This window comes from Lotus japonicus, chromosome 2 (assembly GCF_012489685.1).
Source record: "Lotus japonicus ecotype B-129 chromosome 2, LjGifu_v1.2".
Lineage (NCBI taxonomy): Eukaryota > Viridiplantae > Streptophyta > Magnoliopsida > Fabales > Fabaceae > Lotus > Lotus japonicus.
In genome coordinates, this window is record NC_080042.1 from 61,930,597 (window position 1) to 61,955,063 (window position 24,467).

General features: G+C 36.8%; 3 protein-coding genes and 1 long non-coding RNA gene across 8 annotated transcripts; 1 reads left to right on the top strand and 3 right to left on the bottom strand.

Moving 5' to 3' along the window:
* Window positions 1-540: 540 nt before the first annotated feature.
* LOC130738704 (serpin-ZX-like) lies at window positions 541-4,434 on the bottom strand. Of its 4 annotated transcripts, XR_009019538.1 has the most exons (6): window positions 3,941-4,434; window positions 3,042-3,845; window positions 2,754-2,801; window positions 2,336-2,515; window positions 1,174-1,287; window positions 541-990 (listed from the first exon to the last, which is right to left on the bottom strand). XR_009019538.1 is itself a non-coding variant. In XM_057590820.1 (5 exons), exons 1-4 carry the CDS (start codon window positions 4,346-4,348, stop codon window positions 2,351-2,353), a joined length of 1,425 nt encoding a protein of 474 aa, XP_057446803.1. In that variant the 5' UTR covers window positions 4,349-4,434; the 3' UTR covers window positions 544-990; window positions 2,336-2,350. The 4 variants fall into 4 exon arrangements, 3 of the variants coding, with proteins under 3 accessions (XP_057446803.1, XP_057446804.1, XP_057446802.1); XM_057590820.1 differs by lacking the exon at window positions 1,174-1,287 and having other exon boundaries at window positions 544-990; XM_057590821.1 differs by lacking the exons at window positions 541-990; window positions 1,174-1,287 and adding an exon at window positions 1,914-2,187.
* Window positions 4,435-7,025: 2,591 nt separating this feature from the next.
* Window positions 7,026-9,272, bottom strand: LOC130738708 (uncharacterized). The gene is made up of 3 exons (XM_057590825.1): window positions 9,051-9,272; window positions 7,360-7,413; window positions 7,026-7,250 (listed from the first exon to the last, which is right to left on the bottom strand). Exons 1-3 carry the CDS (start codon window positions 9,270-9,272, stop codon window positions 7,197-7,199), a joined length of 330 nt encoding a protein of 109 aa, XP_057446808.1. The 3' UTR covers window positions 7,026-7,196.
* Window positions 8,129-10,374, top strand: LOC130738709 (uncharacterized). The gene is made up of 4 exons (XR_009019541.1): window positions 8,129-8,363; window positions 8,468-8,637; window positions 9,097-9,285; window positions 9,835-10,374. It is a non-coding gene; the product is annotated as an uncharacterized LOC130738709 (long non-coding RNA).
* On the bottom strand, window positions 9,681-24,401 carry LOC130738707 (putative 3,4-dihydroxy-2-butanone kinase). Of its 2 annotated transcripts, none has more exons than XM_057590822.1 (22): window positions 24,284-24,401; window positions 23,976-24,038; window positions 23,229-23,302; window positions 23,063-23,132; window positions 22,832-22,944; window positions 22,688-22,735; window positions 22,254-22,325; window positions 22,078-22,167; window positions 21,661-21,834; window positions 21,165-21,248; window positions 20,403-20,458; window positions 19,911-20,041; window positions 19,729-19,821; window positions 19,481-19,545; window positions 18,722-18,865; window positions 18,583-18,623; window positions 18,239-18,322; window positions 18,081-18,154; window positions 17,855-17,967; window positions 17,677-17,772; window positions 11,216-11,299; window positions 9,681-10,432 (listed from the first exon to the last, which is right to left on the bottom strand). In XM_057590822.1, exons 2-22 carry the CDS (start codon window positions 24,016-24,018, stop codon window positions 9,698-9,700), a joined length of 2,484 nt encoding a protein of 827 aa, XP_057446805.1. In that variant the 5' UTR covers window positions 24,019-24,038; window positions 24,284-24,401; the 3' UTR covers window positions 9,681-9,697. The 2 variants fall into 2 exon arrangements, with proteins under 2 accessions (XP_057446805.1, XP_057446807.1); XM_057590824.1 differs by lacking the exon at window positions 24,284-24,401 and adding an exon at window positions 24,120-24,234.
* Between the last annotated feature and the right edge of the window lie 66 nt (window positions 24,402-24,467).

Here is a 24,467-nt window from a genome sequence, read left to right on the forward strand (position 1 = left end):
GCCATGAAATTTCCTTAAAAACAAATGCTCGGCTAAGGAATTGCAATATAGGAGCCAAGAACATCTACTATAGGAGCAAACAAAAAGCAAGGAAGGGCAAAAGTGCAAAGAAGGCCTCAACATAACATACAATAGGGCATAACCTTAATTAACTGTCATTTTTGTAATTTTACACATTTTAACTTTTGAATGTTGCACATGTCATCTTCTACGACCTTACAAAGGTTGAAATTCAAATTCCCTTTCAATGACGTATTTGCTCTTTTTTGCTCTCTTCATATCATATCTTATTAGTTAAATGAAAAATGATTCCATTCAATACATGTACAATAATATGATAAATGAAAATTGGTTTCAAAGTCATTTAATTTTCTTACTTCTAATATATTAAGATTAACTAAAGTGTAACTATATTTACAAGACTGCATGTATCACTTTTGACTCTAACAAAAAAAATAATTCATTATACCAATCGCGCATCGCGCGGGTCTTAATCTAGTTGAGTACAAACATAAGTAAGTGAAGTAGATAACATCTGTAACTATGATTAAGTAGATGAACGTCCTAAACAACAGTTATGCGTACGTATTGATTGAGAGGTGAAAGGCTAACACATATTAGAGTGCAGAGGAAAAAGCAAATGCAGAGACAAGAAAAAATTAAGAAAAAACTAACATTAGATATTATAAGGAGACGAAATATCATATTTTGTTCAGAAAATTGTATCTGTATCCACCTTTATCTAATCAATTTTGTTCTGCAGTGTCGTTTTCAGGTCTAGGTTTCCTCTCTTTGTACCTAGCTATGTGGGAAGATTGACGCTTTGGTCGCAGAGGCCGAGGGCACGTGGCAAAAGTATGCATTATGTTTCTTTCTCTACTTGTTGCTTGTCTAGTTGGAATCAGTAGAGTTGATGACTATTGGCATCATTTGCAAGATGTGTTTGCTGGTGACCTTCTAGGTTTGTTTTCATCCAACTTGGAGATCATTCTACAATTGATTCCAAAGTTCAAATCACTCTAAGAGAGAAATATTTATATGTAGTTTCTGAACATAATAAATGACTGTAATGAAAAATAAGTTGATTCAAATTCTAGTAACTGATCTTTGCCAGAGCCAAGTATTAGATATCACAACTCATTTTATGAAAAAAAACGAAACTGATATCACTACCCTCTATGTTTCCTGCAGGGCTTGTTGGAGCAATATTCTCCTATATGCAGTTGAGCAGTTCTTCCCTCCTCCATACAGCTACAGTGATGATGGTAACACATCTCAACCCCCTCTCTGTTTTATTGTAGCATGTAAAATGTTGTTTAGTATCTTACTTTATCCAATACTATGATTTTTAAAATAAACTGTTCCCATTAAAACTCCGAATGACACCAAAAGCTTTATTTTGTTGGGATTATAATAACAAAGCCATCATAGATACTAAATCTTTGTCTTGTCTCATTCTCTTATTGTGAATTTCTTGAAGGGCTCTCATTTGATTTCACTCAGGTCACTGTTTTTTGAGAGCTATCTGCTTCTCATATGTTTGAGGGGATTTTTTATCTCATGTTTTCAGTTATACCTAGAACTTGCATATGGTGAAGGTTATTTGACTATGAAAGCAATAATCTAGTTTGTAACCAATTATTCAAATGACTATTATTTAGTAATTGTGCGCCACTATATAGCCACGAAATTGCTACTTCATCTGAGAACAAGAGTCAATTTTCTGGGCCTAAAAGCCTGGTCGGATGTAGCTTGGTTGGTATTAAAGTATGCTTAATTAATTTAACTCAGCAAAATTTTGGGTTTGGTCACCTTTTTCTACCACACCTGAAAATTTTAAGGTGGATTCATTCCCCTGCTTGACGTAATGCCAGCCAGGGAATACCTTGCGGGTGGAGCAACCTTTACCAATATGTAAATAGCATGTGTGGATTAGTTTCTATTTTCTTTTATGTCACCCAAAAACTGCTCACATGATTTCTCATTTTCAATTGTGGAGAAATCTTCAAACACCTACTAAATTGCTTCCCGATTATGATTTGTAATCTCATTGTTTGAACCACTCCAGTGTAGCATGTACTATATTTGGAGTATCCCATGGAGCCTTGGGCTGGTATTAAATTTGTTTCTTTCCAAGCAATAGATGAATCACGAGTCAACTCAAAAATGAACCGGAATTCACCCTCTCTGTACAGGCAATGGAGGATCAGGTTATGAAAAAAGTACTCGGAATATACCAACTAATATTGATTTTGACCTCCAGGCATTTCAAAAACAAATATTATTGGTTCTGTAACGTAACAAATAAGTAAGGATATACAAAATGCAGTAAAACCTTCCATGGGTGGCTTCAGGCCTTCCAACCTTCACAGCCACAAACATCAAACCTGCAATCAACAAGGGAAATTTCAGGGAAGAGCGCGGATGAAGGTAACCTTGGAGATGGTTGGTACTCCCTAGAAAGGCCTAAAAACATCGAATTTTCATCCTTGGAGAGAGGCGTCACACGCCGATCCTATAAAACAAAATGAGGTAATGAGCAAAACACTAATAGAAGTCACTGCTATACAAGATTGGTTCAATCAAATAGCTTTAAAAGAACAAACTAAAACACTACAGAACAACGAAAATCAACATAGACTACTATAATTAGTCATTCCACCGTTTTAAACTATTACATTAATTACAGCACAATAAAGAAAATCATTAACAGTCCAAATCACGAAATGCAATCATATATTGAGATTGCTAACCTTGACCGGCCTAGCTGCTACTGGGCTGATGCACAAACGGCGAGTTCTCTGATCAAGAAGAGGAAAGAGTGGTCAGCTACAAAGTCTATACTTTTTTCCCAATTTAATGACAATAGAGAAACTTCTATTTGGGCCAACAGTAACACTGCCACGATATTAAAAAAAGAAGCAAAATAGTACATACACTATTATAATTAGTCCGTCCACCGTTTGAAACAATTCTATTACAGCATAATAAAGAAAATCACCAACAGTCCAAATCACAAAATGCAATTAGAGATTGCTAACCTTGACAGGTAATCCATCAAGAGGATTGAGCACCTGCCCAACGAAGAGGATTGTTCCGGTGAAATCTTCTCTGATCAAGAAGAGGAAAGGGTGGTCAGCTATAAAGTCTATAGATGGATGATGATCTCGAGCACATTGTCGTGCCAGCGCAGACCAAGTGGCTGCGGTTGCTTTAGTGCCTTTTTCATTCACTTCAATGAAAGCTTTGTGAAATATGCTTTGCACGAATAAATTATCCGAAGGAGAATTCACATTCACCATTTTTGTAAAATGCGCATCCATTGGAGAGAAAGGGGAAACCACTCCAACCTCCTTGAGCACGTTAGAAGCTTCAAATGTAAAAGAAATATTGAATTTTGGAACCCGGAATGGACGTACTCGCACTTTTCGGTGAGGAAGCTTGCCTTTCAAGAAACCAGGTTCTGAAGACAACTTTTGAATTAAAGCTGAAAGTCCATCTTGTGCATCTGGAAGGAAAATGCACATGGAGAAGCGGCGTTGTCTATCTCTTCCTTGTTTATAAGGAAGACGGAGAATTTTGAAACCATCAAAAGCTCTAACATACTGTGTTTTCTTAAAGGTAGTCATGTAGGGAACCTTGACAGAGGTGCCACTAAGGAGGTTAAATGATGATACATGTGTTAGACCATCAAGCGTGTGTTTCCACATACCCTGGAAGCGCAGTGCATTTGCAAAGATAAGCTTGGTTAAGTTGGTTACTGTCCCCGGTGGAAGAAGCTGTGTAATAAGGCCATTACTCTCTTGTTCAATCAATGAATTCACATCATGGAGCACACTATCACCCTTTAAAACCAACCAAGCACATCAAAATCAAAATCAAAATCAAAATCAAAATTAATATTTTGTTCATAAACAATTTAATTTGAGATAGTACGTACCCGGAGATTAAAATCAAGTGAAGCTAGACTGGCATTGTAATGAGTGGACAGAAGTCTTCTAAAAGGATAGGAAAGGGAAACCGTTGTATCAATAAACATTCCATTGGTAAAAGACAGATGATGCTGTGAAGGAGAAGAAGCAGGATCCTCGTCGGAGAACACAGGGGAAATCCCTTGAGAGAAGTAGGTGTTGAGATGATCGATAGAGTCAAATCGGAGGAAGGAAAGAAGCTCGTCGAGTGTGCGGCCTTCTGAACCGGCGGCCATAACGCTAAGAGCAGCGTAGAGAGACAAGGGTGAAAAGATGAGATTCTTCTCTTGATAATCTTCTTTTGAGAATAAATGTTTTGTGAAGCTCAGAGCAACGTCTGATTGGCACCTCGTTGATTTTGATTTTTGGATCTCCATTGTTTTCGATCCAGATCGACTTTCCGCGAAGGATATCACAAGCCCTAATTTTATTTAGATGCTTCAGCGTGTAGTGTTGGGTCTTTCCGCAAGAAAAATACGGATTTTATTCTATCTTATCTTATCAGTTAAAATTAGGATTTGTTTTTTAATTAGATAGGTTTTCTTTTTTTTGCAAACAATTAGATAGGAATAGGATTATAGTTTTTTAATTAGATAGGATTATGTGACATACTTTCACTATCAAAAATCAATATCAATATCAATATCAATCAATCAATATATATTAGAAAAAAAAAACTTCCATCATGCTGATTTAGTGACGTGTCATTCTCACGTTAATTCTTAGTGACGTGTCATTCTCACGTTAATTTTTAGTGATGAGGTTCTTCTCTTGGTAATCTTCTTTTGAGAATAAATGTTTTGTGAAGCTCAGAGCAACGTCCATTGATATTGATTTTGATTTTGATTTTGATTTTTCGAGCTCCATTGTTCTGATTCTGATTGATCTTCTTTCGATTCGAACGAGAGAGACAAGGGTATTACAAGCCTTTAGAACTTATACAACACAAACCCTAATTTTAGACGGTTCAGCGAGTAGTGTTGGGTCTATCCGCAAGAAAGACCCGAATAACCTGTTATAGCAGGTTAGGATTACCGGCTAGGGAAAATACAGAGTTCAAAGAAAAATCAATTCCGTCACTTCTTTTCCCTCCCAACTTGAGTGGCCTACATTGCCATTGAGCGACGTGAAGCGCCTCCTCGTTTGCTGCGGCTGCGCCGTGTAGGAAAATAAGCTACTGTTGGACCTCTTCTCTCAACGGAACCATTCTAACCTAATCTTGATAGAGGTAAAATTTGATGGAAGATGTGTGTTACAAGTTTTTTAATTTTATGTTTATTTTACATTTGAGTATTGTAGATTTAGCAGGAAAGGTTTGAAAAACTTTTTGATTGTTCAGCATTATTTGCAACTCGCCCCCGTTTGCATCTCACTGTTGCTGATTACTTATGTCCTTGCAACTTCTTAATGGATCTTACATGATTACATTATGACTCAATTACATTTAAGGACAACAAATACCAAAGAGGGGATTGCTTGTCATTTGGATTGCTTTGTTTTATATTTGTTAATCAGAAACTTAATAATAATAAAACCCCTAGATTTGTCTGCACATGATAATTTCCAATTAGACTTATATTTCCTCTGAAAAGAAAGAGTTTGATTTCTTTCATCCCACAGCATATAGCCTATAGGTCAATACAATTTCATTATTAACTGTCATTGTTGAATGTTTTCTCACTTTTTGACAAACTGAACAGCCAGAATCTTTTACCACTAGTCCCTCAGGAAATTGTTTGGGTACAAAAGACTAGCATAAACTTCATATATCGAAAATCCCTAAAGTGGACAGACTCTGATTCTGTTGTCCCGAAGAAGATTGATTACCCTGCTTCATACAAAACCCTTCACAGTTCTTTCATTTCATCTGGCTGCAAGTGATGTAACCCGTAGAATTTTAATTTGGATAGGATTTGGTACTTAAAAAGTTCCAGGACAATAGTGGACTGTTGAACAGAAGATCAATGAACGATGAGGAAGATAAGCTGACTAGGGAGTCATGATCCACGTGGCATTGGCACTCTGCTGGCGTTAGGCTTCTGTCTTTCTCTTCAGGTGGAGCTACCTGTAATTTTTTATTTTTTTGGTACATTGCCTACCTGTATTTAGGTAAACTATATTTCCTAAAATAATTTATAAAAAACCACTGAACTGGGAAATTGGGTGTTTGCGAAGCCACAATTAGCAATTAGGTAGTTTAGAGTGCAATTATTTTGTGTTTTGTTCAGTTAGAACACTTCTCCAATAAACTTTTGTGGACTTAACTTCTTGTATGTCAGATCAAATGTGGCATGTTCTATATTTTTTTATGGTTAATACCTGACAATTTCTACTACAGTTAGGATTTATTTAATGGTCTACTGTGTAAATTTCTTTAAGGTTTCAAGTTATTGATGGAAACAACGAGATTGAGAAGAATATTTGATTTATTCAATAGAACTGAACCAAGATTCTCAGAGAATTGATGGTTTCAAGAATACAGAGAAGAACCCTAACAACCTCTGGAATTTCAAGAGTCCAGTCTCTCCCTCCCTTTCACTCAGTAATTGCCTAACTGCTACTAACTAACTCCTCTCCCATTTATAGAAGAGAAGCTTAACTGTTTCTAACCATATAACCTTCCCCGTATTATTTTTTATTTACAATTTCACTCTACTATTGCTGGAGAAGTCAGGGTACACTAAATCCCAACCCTTTCCTCATATTCTTCCTTTCATAGACCTTCCTAATTGGAGGTCGATATCTATCAACACCCACCCCTAAAAGCTTCACCTTGTCCCCAAGAGAAAAATAAGGGAAAGCCTCATGAATTCTAGCAGCCGTTTCCCAGCTATTCTCAGTTCTCACAAGTAGGTAGGTTCTGCCACTGAATTAGAACCTCAATCTCACCCAAAGTGACCTCTCGGATATCCACCACACCCTCAGGAACTACAGCCTGATCACTTTTCCATTTACATAGAATGATTGTTCACCTTGATTACACAGAGTTCCTGAGTTATAAAATATTAAAATCAGATCCATATAATGAAGACAGCATGACACATTAATTGTGTGTATGCTTCTACATGTCTGCCCCTTGTTTTTTTTTTTTGGTACATGTCTGCCCCTTGTTAGATGTTTATATCAATAAAAGTGAAGAAAAAAGTTGTTGCAATAAGGAACTCGGTGGCCTCTCACCTCGTGAAAATCTTAACAATCCTACAAATCCATCCATAAAATCCCTTCTCATTCAGGACTGGTTGTAGGAAGAACCTCAATGATGCATGAAATTGGGGCTGTCTGGACGCAAATAGGAGATAGAAAACATCAGTCAAAATTCAGCAGAAGGTAAGTTAGTTTCTTACAATGATAGCAGAGGTAGAAAAGCCATCCAGTAGAAGCAATATACCTTATGCAGATATTCATACAGCAGAAGCAAAAGACCAATAGAAGTGTAAATATACTGCAAAAGTTGCAAATGAACATGAGATTTCTATTTTTTTCTTGTCAAACATTAGATTTCTATTAAAGCAAAGACAAATACAAAAAAGAATGTCATGCCAGATAACCCTACTGATTCAGAGGCAGTGAATTGGACTGGGATGCAGATCAATGACATGAAGAACAGTGAGGATCTGGAAGATGTGAATTTGATGCAGAAAATTCAATTGTAGTGCAATGAAAATAATGTGTATTTTTACTTAGATATTCATGCAGAAAATACAGATATAATAATACATCTAACAAAACTTCTACTATATCTTTACAAATGTTTAATTTGAATTTGAATGATTCGATTTTAAAAATAAAATAAAATCTAATCTAAAATAAATTTTCGTTTTTCCAGTTTTGCCTTGATTGGATTTTAATTTTTTTTTATTTAAACAGCTTTTGTGTTTTGTTATTTATTATTGTTTTTTAAAAAAATGTTATTCAATCGCGTGGGAAGTCACAACCAATCAACCATAGGCCATAGCGATATTTAATTGCATGGACCCCGACAGCTGGAACGCGTGGGATGAGACTCGCTGATTGAGGCCGAGGATTGTGAAACGCATGCGAGATAAAGGGCGCTGATTGAGGCCGTGTAGAAGCTCGCGCGTGAGGGCAACAAGTTCGGCGCGGTTAATGAGAAGAGAGGGTGGGTGTATTTACTATTTAGATCTTGAAACACCTTTTCGAAGAGCTATAATACCGGTTTCATGACTCTCAAATAGACTGAACCAATCTCGATACATCCTGAGTACAGATCTTCTCATCTCTATGCGAACTACTTTAGGTCTTTATGTCTTTGAATGAGGGTAAAAAACTTTCCCCCTTCAATTCGGTTCGATATACCCTCATTCAAAGACATAAAATCTGAGGGAGATTCATTCCACCTTCATCATGCCTTAGAGAGAATCTCTTACCAAGGTAGACGATAGGTGTATTTTTAGTTTACCGTGTATATTTGTTATTGACTTTTTGCCTGATTAATCTATCAAGATTCTAATATGTTTTGTGCGATGTTGTTGCAGGAACCGATCTAAAGATCCTTGATAGATGCGAAATTCAATAAGGACTACTCCAAAGGTTCCTTCACCATATATGATTTATGAATTGGTGAGAGATCTCGGTATTTATGAAGAGGTGTCATAGATCCCATGGTTTTATTATATTTTTGTGAAAAGAGTCATCACTAGAACTTGTAAGGACCTCTTCTCCAAGGGATACGCTCTTTACAATTTTATTTTTATATCTGTTGCTATTGATTTGTATAAATATTTCCCACATATTTAAGGTTAGATTTTTTGGATCTATCTACAATATCTATGTGGGATGTTCTTATAGGTTGAATCTATCTACATGAGATTTGATTTATGTTAGACGTTTGATACTTGGATCTGACATATGCATGATATGTTAGATCTCAAGATGCCAGATAAGATGTCAGATCTCAAGCTTTGCTAAAGTTATCAAAATCTAAAATTTGGCCCCCTCTCGTAGGGGCTGATCATTAAATTTTTGTGTGCTTGTTTCTAAGAAGTCTCATTTAAGGAATATATATGAGACTGCTTGCTCTTTTGTATGTGCTACTGAAGTATGAATTTCTGTGCTTACCCTCCAATCTTCATGATTTTTCATTGCCTCTTGCCATATTTTGCAGACATCTCCAACGCTCATCTTCCTCAACCTTCTGAAATTGAATTGGTCGGATAACAATACTTTTCTCAAAAACAACCCGTTGTAGCCGGTTTCATCTTCTCCGTATACGGAGTATACGACCACGTCCCCCCCTCCTTTGTATTGTTCCAAGACAGCTTTAAACAATGAAGCAGCCATGCACGTGTTCAATGTAATGTAGAGCCTAACTCCATCTTTCAAATTTTCTATAATCTCTCTCCAGAAAGTTTCTGTAATACATACATGGAGAGTTAGTACACTAGTGCTATTTTGAACATGAAAGGTCTAAAAGACATAGCAGAACCTAATTTATGTATTGGAAAACTACAATTCACTAGAATATTTGTAAAATTCCTTTAGCATGGCATAGCATATCACTAGAATTCATAAGAGATTGTATTTAGCATTGTATTTAGATCCTTAAAATGATGCATATGAATCTTAGAAGGCTATGTGAACATGAAAGGTCTAAAAGTCATAAGAGATTTGAATGGAGAGCAGAACATAATTTATGTATTGAAAAACTACAATTCACTAGAATATTTGTAAAATTCCTTTAGCATAGCATAGCATATCACTAGAATTCATAAGAGATTGTATTTAGCATTGTATTTAGATTCATAATTTATGTATTGAAAGTCATGATGCATGTTTATTTCGATGTGATGTATATTTTCCAACTTCCTAATAAAAAAAACTGGATCATATTTACCTGTTACAGGTTTAAGATCCGAGCACTCTATCAGTGGTAGTGTGTTCTTCTTCTTCTCCCCTTTACCATTCTTGGCATGAGCTGCAATGTGGATGTAGAGAAGGTCTCTTGGTATAGCTTCCATTACTAGTTTCCTCACGTCCATCTTGATATTTCTTTGATTCGGAACTCTATGACCTCCCATGTCACAAAGTATTTGTATATTTCCTTCTTTGAATTTGTAATACGTGGCAAGAAATTCTTTTAATACCCTAACTTCTGTCAAAGCATGGGATAAGATTCGGTCGTCTTCTTTTTCGTTGGGATAAACTACTCCAATGAGTATGGCCTTTTTGGAAGGGGATTGGTTTGTAGGGCTGTTCTGTTTTGCTTTTTTGCTTTGTGTACGAGATTCTCTTATCCTTACTACCCTCTTAGTTGGTTGTGATGGTTCACCTCTTGCACATTGTTTATTTAAGTACTGTAATGACAAATGATAAAGATATAAATTATCTGTACAATGATTACTACTTTTGTCTAATATTAAACATTTGTTAGCATTTTTTCTCACCTTTGCTGGGCCAGACCTCTTTTGTTTTCCTGTTCCTGGTATGCAAGAATAGTTGTCCTATGCAAGATCAAATTAAGTCAGACAATAAAAAATAATATGATCATATATTTTGGTATAATAAGAGAAAATTAATTTGAAAGTGGTCATATTTTCAGGGATAAAAAGAGATGTCTTATCTTAGTGCTTGGTATTTGCTTTTGGATTTAAACTAAAATTAAACTAAAATGCCTCATCCAAATGAGGGTAAGGACCATTGATGGCCTTGCTTATGGCACCAAGAGCTTTATTTTTGGTCAATTTGGCACCAAGAGAGGGAAAAATCATGTGTGTTTTCCTTTTTCCTCTCTTATAAGAAAACGTTACTCTAAAAATCAGGCACTGATATAAGTAGGTAGTGACTGGACAATAGAAATTAATTTAATCTCTCTATTCTTCAAAGGAAAACCGACTTGCCTGTTTCATGTTTGTATATGCAAAATGCCCAAATGAAATACACACAGAAACAAGTTCATCTCAGAAAGATAGTAGAATAGGACATCTCTTTCAAAATTCAAATACAAAGAGGAAAAAATATGGAAAACCCCATAATACATAGGTTGGGCATCAAAGTTCATTCATCACATACACCAGTAATTTCTTTTATTCTTTGTTGGGGTTACATCATGTTACAAAAACAATCTGTTCTTGTCAACTAGTATATTGCAACCAAAAGCTTTATACAATATTGTACCCTACCTTAGACAATATTCTTTGATGGGGTTACATCATGTTACAAAAACAATCTGTTCTTGTAACTAGTATATGGCAACCAAAAGCTTTTCATACAATATTGTACCCTACCTTAGACAATATTTTCTTCAGAACATGAGAAACCACCTCATCTACAGGCTGAATATCAGTCACAGCAGCACCAGGTTCTCCATGCTATAAAAGAAGTAGTATTTGTTATGCCATAATTTAAAATTCAAATGAGGTAAAAATAGCTGTGAAATCAAACTTCAATCAGTAGGGATATAAATCTCAAATAACTCCAATGCAATTTTTTATGAGAGAATAATGTATTAAGAAAGAGAAGTACAAAGATAAATGCATAGACTAACCACATGAAAAATAACAGTCAAATTCAAGAATCCAGAGGGAAAATAATTTCATAAATCAACATCGAGAAGAGAAGAAATCAATACAAATTTTACTAAGGAGATCTCAGCATTTCTGACTGAAATCCCCACCCAATTTACCATTCCTTGCTCCTCATTTCCCTCTTTTTCTGAAAACAAAAATCAGCATTGAAGATGCCCATTCTAATTGTGAACCGGAAAAAGTAACAGGAAATATTTCCTATGTTTACAAAGGACTCTAAAAGGGGAAATATATGGCAAGGGCACCAAAACATTCCTTCGAAATTTTGTTAACGATGTCAAACCTGTGTGTTAAGGAAATTATTTCTTTCAAATATTAAACATGATCTCATTATTATCCTTGTTTAGGTTCTCTTCTCCCTTGCTTACCCGTTATATAAAGTGTAAACCCTTTAGTACCACTAGCAGAAATCAATTTTACTTAAATATGGTGAAACCCTACCAACTAATTATAGGATTAATTTTTGATTGACTATCAATGTAGTGATTATTACATTATCAAAGAATCATTAATGTGACAACTTCTTTACTAATAATGTAAAATATATCACTGAAAAATTCTATGGTAGATTAAATTCAAAATCTTAACTAAAAGGAAGAAGCTGTTAGAGAAAACAGAAAGAGAGAAAAAGAAATGCATCTGAAAACTTCTATTATGAATTGGTTAAACTGATACAGAGAAGATGAATCCTTATATAGGATTGTAGAAGCTTGTTCAGCAAGTTAAGCTAACAACCTAACTGCTATAACTACTCCTAACTGAATTGACAGCTGGCATAACAGAATTGACAGCTAACATAACAGAATAACAGAAAAGACTAGTGTGTCCAGCTGACATTCCAGCTGGCACAAACACAAGTACACATAGGCGATATTTTCATATCCCTAACCTTCCTATTCACTCTAATACACCCCCTCAAACTGAAGTAGGTGACAACATAAGATGTTTGTCAACTACATTCAGTTTGTCTCTCATAAGTAGAAATCTGGTTGGAGATAGGGCCTTTGTGAAGATGTCAGCTCTTTGATGTTCTGAGGGCACATGCTGAACAACTAGGCTCTTGGCTTGCACTTTTTCCCTGACAAAAAATAGATCCATTTCCATGTGCTTTGTCCTTGTGTGTAAAATTGGATTATGAGTTAACAAAACAGTACTCATATTATCACATAAGACAGTAGGAACAGTAAAAGCAATCTTCAACTCTGTGAGAAGTGATTCCACCCATAGTAATTCTGCTGTTGTGTTAGCAAGGCTTCTATACTCAGCCTCTGTGCTAGACCTGGCCACTAGTGTTTGCTTCTTTGCAGTCCAAGAAATAAGATTTGGCCCCAAAAAGACACAAGACCCAGATGTAGACCTTCTATCATCTGGATCTGATCCCCAGTCAGCATCACAAAAAGCCAACAAAGGAAGAGGCTGTGTCATTGAACAAGGCTGCAAGAGCACTCCATGAGTGATAGTACCTTTGAGATACCTCAAAATTCGCTTTACTGCCTTCCAATGCTCCTCATGAGGATCAGACAAAAATTGACAGACCTTGTTCACTGCATAAGATATTTCAGGTCTAGTTATTGTTGCATATTGAAGAGCCCCAACTACACTTCTATATTCAGTGGGATCATGCAAGCTAGTCCCTCCATGCTTGGTAAGCTTTGCCCCAAACTGCATAGGTGTAGAGATAGGTGCAGCATCTGCCATATTCACCTTTGTTAGAAGATCATTGATGTATTTTGTTTGATTGAGAAGAAGACTGCCATTGGCCAGGTGTGTGACTTGAACACCCAAAAAATAATCAAGCTGTCCTAGTTGCTTTAGAGCAAAAATAGAATGAAGCTTGGCAGTGAGCTGCTGAATAAGGACCATAGAATCACCAGTAAGAATTATATCATCAACATATATCAACATATAGATGCAGCCAAGAGGAGAGTTGTAGGTGAAAAGTGAGGGATCACATTTACTAGCTTTGAACCCAAACTGAAGCAACACTTCTTTAAGCCGATGAAACCAAGCCCTTGGGGCTTGTTTGAGGCCATAGAGAGCCTTGTGCAACTTGCACACCAATGTCTTGTCCTTATGCTCAAACCCAGGAGGTTGAGTCATATACACTTCCTCCTCCAAGACACCATTTAGAAAAGCATTATTAACATCTATTTGTTGTAATGGCCATCCTCTGGAAATAGCAAGGGACAAGATGAGTCTCACTGTGATTGGTTTGACTACTGGAGAAAAGGTCTCAGAGTAGTCAAAGCCTTGAACTTGACTATAGCCCTTAGCCACCAATCTGGCTTTGTATTTGTTGATGGAGCCATCAGGATTCTCCTTGACTCTATAAATCCACTTGCATCCCACTGCTTTTCGGTTGGAAGGGAGAGGGACAAGAGACCAAGTACCATTGCTCATAAGAGCATTATACTCTTCCTTCATAGCTTGTAACCATTTGTCATCCCTCATAGCTTGTTTAACAGTGGTTGGTTCCATGTGTGTCAACAATAGAGTAGGATTAAGTCTTGGTTTGATAATGCCTGATTTAGATCTAGTTTGCATAGGATGAGCATTCACAGGTACTGCAACAGTAGAAGCTGAACTTGCAGCATGTACCCCTGAGGATGTAGCCATTTCTTGATGTGCTGATTCTGAGGATGCATGCTCAGCTGGCTGAGATGTTGAAGCTAAACCAGAACCAGTAGGAATTGGAGAAGGTTGTGACTGCAGGTCTGATGCTTCTGATTGTGGAGAAAGTGGCCCAGGATTAGCCAATTCAGTAGAGATTGGAGCTGGAGAGGGCTGAGGCATGCTCCTAGATATGATAGGAACAGTAGAAAGAGGAAAATACTCTGCTGAAGAGGTTGGTGGTGAAAAAGGTTCAGAAGGAAAGAGAGTAGTATAGGGGAATCTATGTTCATGAAACAGAACATCCTTGGAAACATATATTCTACCAGATTGATCAAGACATTTGTAACCCTTATGACTGGAAGAATAACCCAAGAACACACACTCTTTTGAGTGCAAAGACAATTTGTTGGAATTATAAGGCCTGAGAAATGGAAAACAAGCTGAACCAAATATTTTGAGGCTTTTAAAATCAGGATGATTACCATACAATTTGAAGTAAGGACTAGCACCTTGTAGAGTAGTAGTAGACATACGATTTATGAGATAAGTGGCTGTGAGGAAAGCATGATCCCAAAAATGCAAGGGCGTAGAAGCATGAGATAACAAAGCTAAACCTGTTTCTACTATGTGCCTATGTTTCCTTTCAACACTCCCATTTTGATGATGAGTATGGGGACAAGTGACCCTGTGGACAACTCCTAGGGCCTGAAAATGACCAGTTAAAGGTTTAAATTCCCCTCCCCCATCTGTTTGGACACTCTTAAGCTTGTGGCCAAATTGCAATTCAATCATGGTGTGAAAATTGACAAAGGTAGTGTAGGTATCAGATTTCTTCTTTAAGGGAAAAATCCATGTATATCTTGTGAATGCATCAACACATGTTAGAAAATAGAAGAAACCACAAGAGGATTCCATAGAAGATGGTCCCCACAAATCAGCAAACACCAATTCAAAGGGTTTTGTGTAAACTGTGGTTGAAGAAGAAGAAGGCAAGCGATGTATTTTGCTCAAACAACAAGCTTTACAAAAAGAAAACACACTTTTATTGCTTGAAACTGGAACATTACACAAAGACAAAGTTTGCTTGAGAACATCATGATGGGGATGACCCATTCTATTATGCCACAACTCATAAATGGAAATATTACTACTACTATTACAAGGTGCAGAACTTGAAACACTAGAATTCACTAATGAAGAAGGCAAATCAATAGCAGAAGATGCTTTGTTTCCTACAGGCTGAGAAGCTAAGCCAGCCTGTGCCAGTGGCTGAGAATGCAAAGAAGACTGAAACAAAGAAGCTTTAACAGGAGAGTGAGACACAGCTTGTGAGGGTGGTCCATCAAAGTAATAAAGACCATCATCACCAACACTTCCAGTGAGAAGAAGTTCAGAGGTGTCCTGATGACGAACAGCACAAAAATTGGCATGAAAAGTGAAGTAAACATTATTATCTTTAGCAAAACGACTAACACTAACTAGATTCTTTGTAATAGAAGGAACAAGGAGCAACTTATTAAGAATTAAAATAGCTTTAGGATTAAAAAGAGAGGGAAGAGTGGCTGAACCTATGGACTGAATTGGTAATCCTTGACCATTGCCCACCAGAAGTTGATCTTGTGTTGCTAGAGGCACATTATCCACAAAAATGCCAGGATTGTTTGTCACATGATGTGTGGCCCCAGAGTCAGGACACCAATTCACTTGAGGTGCAGCAGTGAATTGTGTAGAAGATGCAGGAGCAGTAGTCAACATGGCCTGAGGAGCAACACCAGTGGGAGCTGGATGTTGTGGAGACCTTGGAAAAGTGGTTGGCTGAGGAGCCCAAGGTCTTGCAAATTGCATACCAGCAGCTTGTGGAAATTGCATTCCAGCAGCTGGAGGAAAATGCATTCCAGTTGGTTGAGGAAATTGCATGCCAGAGATAGGTGGAACACACCAAGGAGGCCAAGTAGGCATACCAGGACCTGAATTAGCATTAGAACCATACTGTGGATACATGGGATTGTAGGATGCATAAGGTGTAATCCCAAAATTAGCCATAGAAGGAAAACCCCCAAATTGCATTGGAGAAAACCCTAAATTGGGACTAACATTCCCAAATTGACCAGAATTTCCAGATTGTCCAGAATTACCATGAGGATTAGTACCAGGAGCAACTCCTGAAGGGCGTGACCAGCAAGAAGCTGTGTCATGACCCCATTTGTTGCAGTATGTGCACTGGACATTGCGTCCTCTCCCGCGCCCGCGTCCTCTGCCATAGCCACCAAAATTGCGATTTTGTTCATCGCGACTCTCATAGCCAGAAGCAACAGTACCATCGAGTGGCTGGGAAGAAGCGACACTGGTTGCAGGAGGTTGCGGCGCTGGCGATGGCGATGGCGGCGCCGGAGTAGGCTGAGTCCACAGAGCTTGTGGCGGCGGCGCCGGTGCAGTAGAAGATGAAGGCGGATTTTGCGCCTGTGCAAGGAACACTGCAGGAGTGGTTTCAGCTTGTTGTTTCTTTCGCATCCTATCAAATCGTGCTTCATGCGAAATCACCATAGCTTCCACCTCAGAAATCGAGTAGTAGGTTGTTTGGTTGTAGATAACCATCATCAAAGCACTGTACTCTTCAGAGAGACCATCGAAAATAGCTTCCAGATGATCACGGAAAGTCACAGGTTCTCCAATTGAAGCAAGCGTATTCACAATCGTTTTGATCCTTTGCAGAAATTCAGAAGCAGTTTTGGTACCTTTTGTGATGTTCTTCAACTCATTCCTCAATTGTGTTGACTGAGCACGCGATTTGGCATTGAAAAACGAGTGAATCTCTTCCCAGATCTGCCAAGAGTGCACACACTGGATCACATTGGGAAGAATCGAAGGCGAAAGCGTAGAAAGAAGCCAGGTGAAGAGGAATGAATCCTGTTGCTCCCAATCTGAAAACTCAGGATTCACATTCTCCATGATTCGATCTTCCTCAGTCAAGAATTTCACAGGAATTTGAGGAGGATCTTGAACGAATTTCTGCAGCTTGTGAGATCTGATGACACCTTCTACTTGTTGCTTCCATGAGTAAAAGTTGGAATCATCAAGCTTGATGCTCAATTTGTGAGAGAATGCTTGAGAAAGAGAATTCGTAGAAGAAGGAGTAGGCAGAGAAGAAGGTGAAGACTCCATAGCCATGGATCTTAAGCTCTTGATACCATGTTAGAGAAAACAGAAAGAGAGAAAAAGAAATGCATCTGAAAACTTCTATTATGAATTGGTTAAACTGATACAGAGAAGATGAATCCTTATATAGGATTGTAGAAGCTTGTTCAGCAAGTTAAGCTAACAACCTAACTGCTATAACTACTCCTAACTGAATTGACAGCTGGCATAACAGAATTGACAGCTAACATAACAGAATAACAGAAAAGACTAGTGTGTCCAGCTGACATTCCAGCTGGCACAAACACAAGTACACATAGGCGATATTTTCATATCCCTAACCTTCCTATTCACTCTAATAGAAGCAATACCACAATCACTCATTTAACAAAGAACCAATAGTAAGTTGTCACCTTTGCTATCATGTGCTTGGTTGACTGAGCTCCATCTAATGCAGCTACATAAGAGATAATAAAAGCAGTGCAAGGATCACCACCAGAGTCTAATTCCTGTAAAGCCAAAGCAAGTAAGTAAGTAACAGTAATAAGGTCATGCAACCAATTAAGGGAAATGAACATCTATTGTCAAAACCTTTTCAAGAGTTGACAAGGCTGGAATAAGGGCATCTAGTAATGTTCTATAACCAGCCTCAGCTTTCCCATACTTCTTAACAGCATCAATGGCAGCTGCAAGTGCCTCAGCCCCTGAATCAAAGAGTCATAAGGGATGATCAGTCCAACCAAAGCAGCATAAAACAAAGGAAATATAAATTGTAAAATACTGATTGAATTTTTCTATATTTGGAGAAAATTCTCACATTTTTTTGGCATGACAACAGAATGGGAGCTTGCTTGCAGCTGTACACATGCTGCCTTACAAAGAATTGTATGTCTGGAAAAAAAAAGTGACATTGTGACGATAATCAGAAAGCATAAATAATTTAAATTCAGAGAAGGCATAGGAATGACATGATACATGATCCCACTAGTTCCGCCCATTGATCTTCCAATTGATGATCCAATTTCATTGAAAGTTTCAGCAGCATCATTCAGAGGGTAACTGTGACCAAATAATAGCAGTTCAGGTCAGACTGCAATTCAAATGGCATGTGCTATTGCAGCAACTACCGTGCAGTTCCCCAACAGCACAAGTTATAAAGCCATAAAAAACCACATACTAGTATTCCATTAATCCAATACAGTGGAAATAACTGGTCATACATAAACTTAATATATTAGCACTAATGATTCGTGGTTATACATAGGAAGAAAACCAAAATATATCTAGGGCCGGCTTAGTAACATAAAGCACAAACTTACATTTCTATATCCTCAAGAATTTGTTTTGCACCTCTAAACATCTACAAAAGACAAACCAGAAATAACAAGTAATGCACATGATATATCAACAATTATATAAAAATTATTAAATAAGAGGACCATTCAAGGATGAACTCACAGTTGACCCACAGTCACCATCACCAACTGCAGTGTCCCATTCATTTTGTTTGTCCTTGAGATTTATAATTGTGTAATCACCAGCTTCCATGGATGCCTTTTGTAGTTTTCCTTGGGCATTTAGTTTTAGTGGCAGTTTTTGTGGCTTACATAAAGCAAATATGAAAACCACATCTCAAATTATATTAAGACATAGAAGAATTTTTCTCAAAGAACAAGGAGAAAGAAATAAAAGACGCTGACACATGGTATTTATTTCCCTTAAGTTGTGGGCTTTTAGAGAAGTACATAAATTGATGGTAGGAAGGGAAGGGCTTTAAATGGTTTAAGTTGTTGCATCAAGTATTAAGAAATGTGCTTATCCTTTTATTTCTTCAGTAAGAAATGGCTTATGATGTAAATTTAACTTTATACAGTATGCACTACTGAAATACATTATTAAACCAGCAAAGATGTGAAATTGCAGCTAAACACAGTAAGCCAACAACACTTAGTTTCAAAACAAAACTTAGTTTCAAATATAGAGCATATCAAATGCTAATCAAATTTCAACAGTTAAAACAGAAAAATAACCAAATAACCCAGTCTGATAATGGCTACCTATATAGATTCAGAATTTGCATCATCGTCTTCATAGTGCTGTTATTAAACATGATTTGTCATTAACTAGTTTCTTTTCTTATACTACCATCGTAACTTGCCATGGAAGAGAAATGACACATAATTTCCAAGGATGTATAACTTTCCATTAACTCCTTACCTCACTACTCTTGGCTGATCGAGATGGTGGAATTGGAACAGGAAGTTTAGTTGGGCGGCGAGTACCTTTAAAGAAAGAACAACTTCAAAAGCTTAATGTATGAGTAGTAAACTATTTAGCTCCTATTTATAATATTACAGTTGAATGTAAATTTAAAGAGTTCCATATCATTACTAGAACAATACATAATGTAAATGAAATCACCATGTGATACAATTGATAGATACGAACTAGAACAGTGTACTGACCCTCAACTGCAACAGGCCAGTAAGGAGCTTTAGTTTCAGCGTCTAGTCGTAGGAGAATAGAAGGATCAGCCCGCATGATAGAAATTGAGAAACCTGAGAAAAATTAAAATATCATATCATATCTATTTGTCTACTTATAAATTACAAATAAAAGCTGATTGGCATTATATGTGGCAACCAACCTTGCATATCTAGAGAAGTCATAAATGATCCTGTATAAACTCTATCAACAGCCATTCCATGCTCCACCAGCAACTTAGGAACTGCTTTGCCTGCTGCAATCATTAGTTCCATTAAAGGAGTGCCACCTAACCTGCATTTGAAGAAACTTGTAGATAAATAAACCATCTGCTCAAAGTAAGTCCTGAACATCAATAAAATAATAAAAATCATTTTCCTATAATATTTGAAATTTGGGCTTCGAAGGAGAGACTTGGCGCAATGGTAAAAAGTTGTAGTCATGGGACTGAGTTCACAGGTTCAAGTCCAAGAAACAGTCTCTTGTGTTAAAAACAAGGTAAGGCTGCGTACAATAGACCATGTGGTCGGAGCCTTACATGAATGTTTAAACAAAATGGTGCTCATGTCCAAATAATAATATAGAGAAACTTACTTCTAAAATACTTTTAAAATTAACTTCAGTTCCCAAGCAAAGACAACATCCATAAACCTACCCATTGATCATGAGGACCACTCTAGAACCTGGAGGTATCGGAACATAGTTTGTTTCCTGCAAAAAATTGCAAAAGAAAAATATTGTAACTCACTCAAAAGAATGATAATTACACTGCATTCAGGGATTCAAAAAATGACAAATGTTTAAAACATTTGTGTTGAAGCGAAGATTATAGATAAATAGATGCAATTTCTGGGTCAACCTACAAAAATCACTTCTTGTCCCTATTTCTTGTCAAAAGTAGAAGCAATACTCTAAATAAAATTTAGATTATAACTTCTCTTCTATGTGTTTTCACTAAAACAAATGTTACACTAAAAATCAGGCACTGATATAAGTAGGTAGTGAGTGGACAATAAAAATTCATTTAATCTCTCTATTCTCCAAAGGAAAACTGACTGACCTCTTTCAAGATGCTTGTATATGCAAAATGCTGAAATGAATGACTAATAAAATACACCTATAGACAATAAGAAAAGAAAGATACCAAAAAACATTCCAGAATTCAAAAGATTACAGACAGACAGAGATGTTCATGTCAGAAAAATAGTAGAATAGGACATCTCTTTCAAATACAAAGAGGAATAAAAAATAGAAAACCCCCTAATATGTAGGTTGGGCATCAGAGTTCATTCATCACAAATACACCAGTAATTTCTTTTATTCTTTGATGGGGTTACATCATGTTACAAGACCAATCTGTTCTTGTCAAACTAGTATATTGCAACCAAAGAGCTTTTCATACAATATTGGACTCTACCTTAGGCAATATTTTCTTCAGAACATGAGAAACCACCTCATCTTCAGGCTGAATATCAGTCACAGCAGCACCAGGTTCTCCATGCTATAAAAGAAGTAGTATTTGTTATGACATTTAAAATTTGATTGAGGGAAAAAAAACTGTGAAAACAAACTTCAATCAATAAGGATATAAATATCAAATAACTTCAATGCAATTTTTTATGAGAGAATAATGTATTAAGAAAGAGAAGTACAAAGATAAATGCATAGACTTCAACTCCGAAACCTGTATGCTGAAAAACCACAAGAAAAATAACAGAAAGAATTTATTTCAAGTTACAAAAGTAACAAAACTTTTAGCGTATTTTGATGAGCTTCTTTTGGAGTGAAAGAAACTTGTTTTTGCAGCTTCTTGAGGGAACAGTTGAAGAAAGAATGACTATTTTCTTATAATTAAGCATTTACAAATAAGTATAGATTGAAAATGTTGCAATTTGAAAATAAAGAAGACTTACAATTCCAAGGCCATATTCCATCTTTCCTGGCCCCAAACGATCTGCTAGACCCATACCAGGAAGTGTGCAAGGATGTAAAGCAACACCCATTGTCCCCACAACTTCAGATGCGTGCTTTGCTTCTGCAGCAACATCAGCGAGAGAAAGACTAGCAGCAGCAGCAGTTCCTGCAACCTACCTCACCCAAAACAACAATATAGTTAAAAAAATTACATATTAGCACTACATTATAATATGTCAATATAATATCTACAATGCTAATTTCAAGAAATTAAAATTTACATTACATTAATACAGAGGCCGCACAAGTCTCTTCATATGTTAACATGAAAAGGTGTAGTTTAACCTTTAAAGTGTATTTATGTGCATAAGGAACAAATAAAGTGCGAAAGAAGAGAAGTGTCTTTGTAGATGAACCTTCTGAACCAGAACAGTCCCTGTCAATCCTCTTCTTCCAGCAATCCCTCGAGGTGGAGGTAAAGCACAATCATCCTCAACAAAAACAGTCTGCAATGCAAAGTGAAAAATAAATATCAACCTTATACAAATTAACTTTTAAGCAGAAAGAGCAAACACTTGCCACGTAAACATACCTCTGCGTCAAAACCTTCAGTTTCTGCTTCCTCAGCAGCCAAACCAAAGTTCAAGCGGTCACCAGTATAGTTCTATCGACACCAAAATTTAAACACTAAGAATCCAGAAACAAGATGCAAATCCTTTTGTTGATTTGGTATGAAATCATTTTTTTTTCAATCTAGTGCAGAAACCACACTATCTTAAAAAATTATCACAGCTTAAAGTTGATTTGCTACAAAATCTTTTATTTTTTATTTGGGTTACATTGTGTGAAATATTGTTAATAAAAATAAACTTCTACATCTTTTCACTAGTCATTGTCTTAATTAACACAGACAACAATTTCAGTGCATAGAATATCTAACATAATTACTATTTCAAAGACATATTAAACACTTGTACTTAGGATGGTGAAGTGCTAAAGTATCACACGAGGAAAAGCAAACAACACCTTCACAATTAGAAGACATCCCTTAGGACCAGTTACAGCTCGTATCCCCTACATTTGAATCATAATAGGTGTATCAGGGCTATAAAAGAGATCAATACTTCTAAAACTAAATGTATGACATATCACTTCCAATAATAAGCATACAACAAGAATGGAATCAACAGGTGGAGAAGAAAAGACATCGCCACATATGGCTGCTGTCAGCATTCCTTCTCCCACAAATCCAGCATGAGCAGGCTCATGGCCACCGCCACCCCCTGTAACATAAAATGCATTCCTTCTTATTTTTTTCCCTAAGATGGGAATCCTAGCTATACAACTCCTATAATATAAACAGAAAAGCATTATAACAGCATCCAATGGATGGTTGCACACCTGATATGACTGCAACTTTATCATATGTTCCTTTTCCACATGGAATATCTGCACGAAACACAACCTTCACCTGCACTCAAGAAAAATAATAAATAATTCCATAAAAACCTACAAGAACTGCAATACTTATACACAAATGCAAGCATCTATGTGTAAGTGAAATCACCTGAGGAAAGCCCTCTAGATAGTCTAAGCCAGGATATGTCTCTACAAGACCTTCAATATATTCATTCACAACATCTGCAATCAAATTAAGAAAGAGAGAAAAAAACAAATTATCATTAATAATTAGTAATTACATATCTTCACTGCAGTATCAGTAAGGAAATAACAAAACACTCCTAAAAAAAACTTCGAACTACAACAATATCTCAGCATGATTTCAAAGCCGACGAAGACCAAAATATTCAGAGCACAAAAGATTTTTACTGTTACAATTAAAGACGACCAAGACAGAAGGTGAATTGTATTGAATAAGACGAATACAAGTGTGATTTCCGTAACTCAAGCTCAGTAAGGTTCAGCCACAGCGGAATGCTGAAGCATTTCACGTTCAAACACGATTGCAGTTCAAGATATAAAGAGGAACGAAAAAACACGAACTCAATCAACCGAACGAAGGCAAAACTATTCAGAGCAATCAATTTTATCATTGATACAGTTAAAGAATGCAAGATTGAAGTTCAGTAAGATCCAGTCAAAGACTAATGCTAAAACAGTTCAGATTCAAACACATTTCAAAAGCAAGAATCAAATTCAACAAGATGAACAGAACTGAAACAGTTGCACAAACGCGATTCCGAACGAAACGCAGGAGATAACATTCAGAGCACAAAGTAAACCAAAAACAGAACTGAAACGCCGGCGACAACAAGAAAGAGAGAGATTGAGGAGAAGGAACTGAAATGCTCACCGAGGGGATCGTTGATGAGCTTCTTCGCCGGAATCGCAGACATGTTGACGAGTTATCGGAGAACTGCAATTGAAAGCGCGAATGTCAGAACTGAAACGCCGGCGATAACATTCAAGATGAACAGAACTGAAATACAGCTAATACATTTCAGATTCAAGCACATTTCAACACAAAATGCAGGTATTAACATTCCGAGCTCACGTAAACCACAAGCAAAATAGCAAGTGAGTTCAGTAGCAGTGAGAAATGAACGGACCAATGTATGAGAAGGTACACAATGATCGAAGAAAAAGAACTGAGATGCTCACTTAGGGGGTCTACGACGAGCTTCTTCGCCGGAGTTTGAGCCATGCTGAATTGTTGACGAAGAAACCTCAGCAGCTATTGAGGGAAGAAGCAATGTTTCCCTTTTTGGTGGTCCTAGGGCTAAATGAATGGTTTTATATTTTATTCTAACACGTTCCATAGTTTTAGTTTTAGATGAATTTTAAC

Bases quoted from the DNA above. Each gene is read 5' to 3' on its own strand.
- LOC130738704 (XM_057590820.1), bottom strand. From the start codon at position 4,348: ATGGAGATCCAAAAATCAAAATCAACGAGGTGCCAATCAGACGTTGCT. The intron at 2,802-3,041 runs GTTAGCAATCTC...CTTCTTGATCAG, and splicing joins TTGATGGATTACCTGTCAAG to AGAACTCGCCGTTTGTGCAT. The intron at 2,516-2,753 runs GTTAGCAATCTC...TTTGTTTTATAG, and splicing joins TAGCAGCTAGGCCGGTCAAG to GATCGGCGTGTGACGCCTCT.
- LOC130738708 (XM_057590825.1), bottom strand. From the start codon at position 9,272: ATGGCTGCTTCATTGTTTAAAGCTGTCTTGGAACAATACAAAGGAGGG. The intron at 7,414-9,050 runs GTAAGCACAGAA...CAACTTTTGCAG, and splicing joins AAAATCATGAAGATTGGAGG to TATATTTACACTTCTATTGG. The intron at 7,251-7,359 runs GTATATTGCTTC...ATTTGCGTCCAG, and splicing joins TGTATGAATATCTGCATAAG to ACAGCCCCAATTTCATGCAT.
- LOC130738707 (XM_057590822.1), bottom strand. From the start codon at position 24,018: ATGTCTGCGATTCCGGCGAAGAAGCTCATCAACGATCCCCTCG. The intron at 22,945-23,062 runs GTGTGCAACCAT...TTTATGTTACAG, and splicing joins TAAAGTTGCAGTCATATCAG to GGGGTGGCGGTGGCCATGAG. The intron at 18,624-18,721 runs GTGAGTTCATCC...TGTCTTTTGTAG, and splicing joins ATGGTGACTGTGGGTCAACT to ATGTTTAGAGGTGCAAAACA.